The following is a 2,134-nucleotide window of genomic DNA, read 5'->3' on the forward strand; positions in this document are numbered from 1 at the left end:
TGCTGCTGCTGCTGTTGCTGCTGCTGCTGCTGCTGCTGTTATTACTAGTACTGGTGCTGCTGGCGGGTACATAGAAGCTTGTGGTAGTCCCCGGAGCAGCAGCAGCAGCAGCAGCAGCAGCAGCTGCTGCTGCTGCTGCATGCTGGGGTCTGTGCATGGGGAGCGTTTGCTTCCATGTGCAAGAGGGGCAGCAGCAGCAGCAGCAGCAGCTTCTGCTGCTGGCTCTGCAGCTGCTGCGGGCGAATGTTTGCTGCAGGTCATCGAAGACAACGCGCTGCAGCAGAGGGTTTTGTTGATCAGCAGATTCAATACTTTTTGTTGCTGCTGCTGCTGCTGCTGCTAGTGCTGCTGCTGCTGCTGCTGTAGCTGCTGCTGCTGCTGCTGCTGTCTCAGATATAGAACGGATAGATATATCTATACCTGATGCAGCAGATGTAGGAATTCTACGCCTGCTGCTGCTGCTGCTGTTGCTGCTGCTGCTGCTTCTGCTGCTGTCGCTGCTGCTCCTGCTGCTGTTCCTGTCGTTACTCCAACCCCTCCCACTCCTGCTGGTGTTTCTGCCCCTGCTGCTGCTGCTGCTTCTGCTGCTGCTGCTGCTGCTGCTGCTGTCTTCCATGCCTCCCCAGCTGCCTTCCCTGCGAAAGATCTGCATGAGCGGCTGCCGCTCCTGCTGCTGTTGCTGCTGCTGCTGCTGCTGCTGCTGCTGCATTTGTTGTTGCTCCTCTACTGCTGGTGAAGCGTTAGACTGTCGTCTCCTGCTGCTGCTGTTGCTGCTGTTGCTGCTGCTGCTGCTTCTGCTGCTGCTACTATCTTCGCTATCGTTGTCCCAAATTCCCCTGCTGCTCCTGTTGCTGCTGCTGCTCCTGCTGCTGCTGCTGCTGCTGCTGTAAAGGCCGTTGCTGTGGCTGCTGCTGCTGAACTGGGGAGCAGCAGCAGCATCTCCGCCTTCATCGCTGCTGCTGCTGCTGTTGCTGCTGTTGCTGTTGCTGCTCATATTGCTGCTATTGTCGTTACTGTTGCTGCTGCTGCTGCTGTGGCGTTTGCTGTTGCTGCTGCTGTTGCTGCTGCTTCTGCTGTTTGTTCTCTCGCTGCTGACGCCGCTGCTGCTGCTCAGCACCGCCGTCCCCTCCGCTTCGTCTCTGTTGATGCTGCTGTTGATGCTGCTACGGCTGCTGCTACGGCTGCTGCTGCTGCTGCTGCTGCTGCTGCTGTTGCTGCTGCTGCGCATCTCCACACAGAAGGGCTCTGACCTGCTGCCTAAGTCTGGCTGTTGCTGCAACCCCTTGCTGCTATTGCTGCTGCGTGATGCTGCTGCTGCTGCTGCTGCTGCTGCTGCTGCTGCTGCTGCTTCTGGTGCCCGTCGAATCGTGGGCAGTGGGTGCGAGCAGCTCGCTCATGCTGCTGCTGCAACTGCTGCTGGTGCTGCTGCTGCAGCTGCTGCTGCTGCTGCAACTGCTGCTGCTGCTGCTGCAGCTGCTGCTGCTGCTTCAGCTGCTGCTGCTGCTGTGACCACTGCGACTCCGGCTGAGTCGCCTGTGTGGCAGCAGCAGTGGCAATGACGGGAGCAGCAGCAGCAGCAGCAGCAGCAGCAGCAGCAGATGGTGATGAATGCTGCTAGCAGCAGCAGCAGAAAGGAGCAGCAGCAAGGACACCCCGCAGCCAAAGGTAAGCGACGGTTGCTGCTGCTAAGAGAGTCTCGATACGAGACAGCAGCTGGTGGTCCTGTTGCTGCTGCTGCTGTTGCTGCTGCTGCTGCTGCTGCTGCTACTACTACTACTCAGCAGCAACAACCTCTCATGCATGCGTTTGTTTATTATTTACAATTTTGTATTTGAATCTGCTGCAGCAAGAACGATAACGTCTGCTGCATTAGGCTCAGGGGCTGGCTAGCCGGCGGTGACTGCTGCTGCTGCTGCTGCTGCTGCTGTTGCTGCTGCTGCTGCTGCTGCTGCTGCTCTCCATCTATAGTAATAACAAAGCAATAACAAAAACTACTAAACTCATAATAAACAAAAACAGTAGCTGAAGGCTCACCACAACTAGCGGGGGCTTAAACCTTGCTGCCTGCTGCTGCTGTGCTGCTGCTGCTGCTGCTAACACAGACCCCACTCTCTCTCGGCCCCTGCTCAGCAGC

General features: G+C 57.5%; 2 protein-coding genes across 2 annotated transcripts in view; both read right to left on the reverse strand.

Moving 5' to 3' along the window:
* Positions 1-1,228, reverse strand: part of EMH_0034500 (uncharacterized protein) — a gene marked incomplete at both ends in the record, with an annotated part of 4,134 nt that extends 2,906 nt beyond the window's left edge. The window contains one exon of the mRNA XM_013494874.1: positions 272-1,228. Coding sequence (XP_013350328.1) covers positions 272-1,228 — 957 coding nt within the window. The remainder of the gene's footprint in view (positions 1-271) is intronic.
* Positions 1,229-1,257: 29 nt separating this feature from the next.
* The window catches only part of EMH_0034510 (uncharacterized protein), a gene marked incomplete at both ends in the record, with an annotated part of 2,001 nt that continues 1,124 nt past the window's right edge, over positions 1,258-2,134 (reverse strand). Inside the window, one exon of the mRNA XM_013494875.1 lies at positions 1,258-1,533. Coding sequence (XP_013350329.1) covers positions 1,258-1,533 — 276 coding nt within the window. The remainder of the gene's footprint in view (positions 1,534-2,134) is intronic.

The sequence above is a fragment of the Eimeria mitis genome, genomic scaffold (assembly GCF_000499745.2).
Source record: "Eimeria mitis Houghton genomic scaffold, Emh_scaff1317, whole genome shotgun sequence".
NCBI lineage: Eukaryota > Apicomplexa > Conoidasida > Eucoccidiorida > Eimeriidae > Eimeria > Eimeria mitis.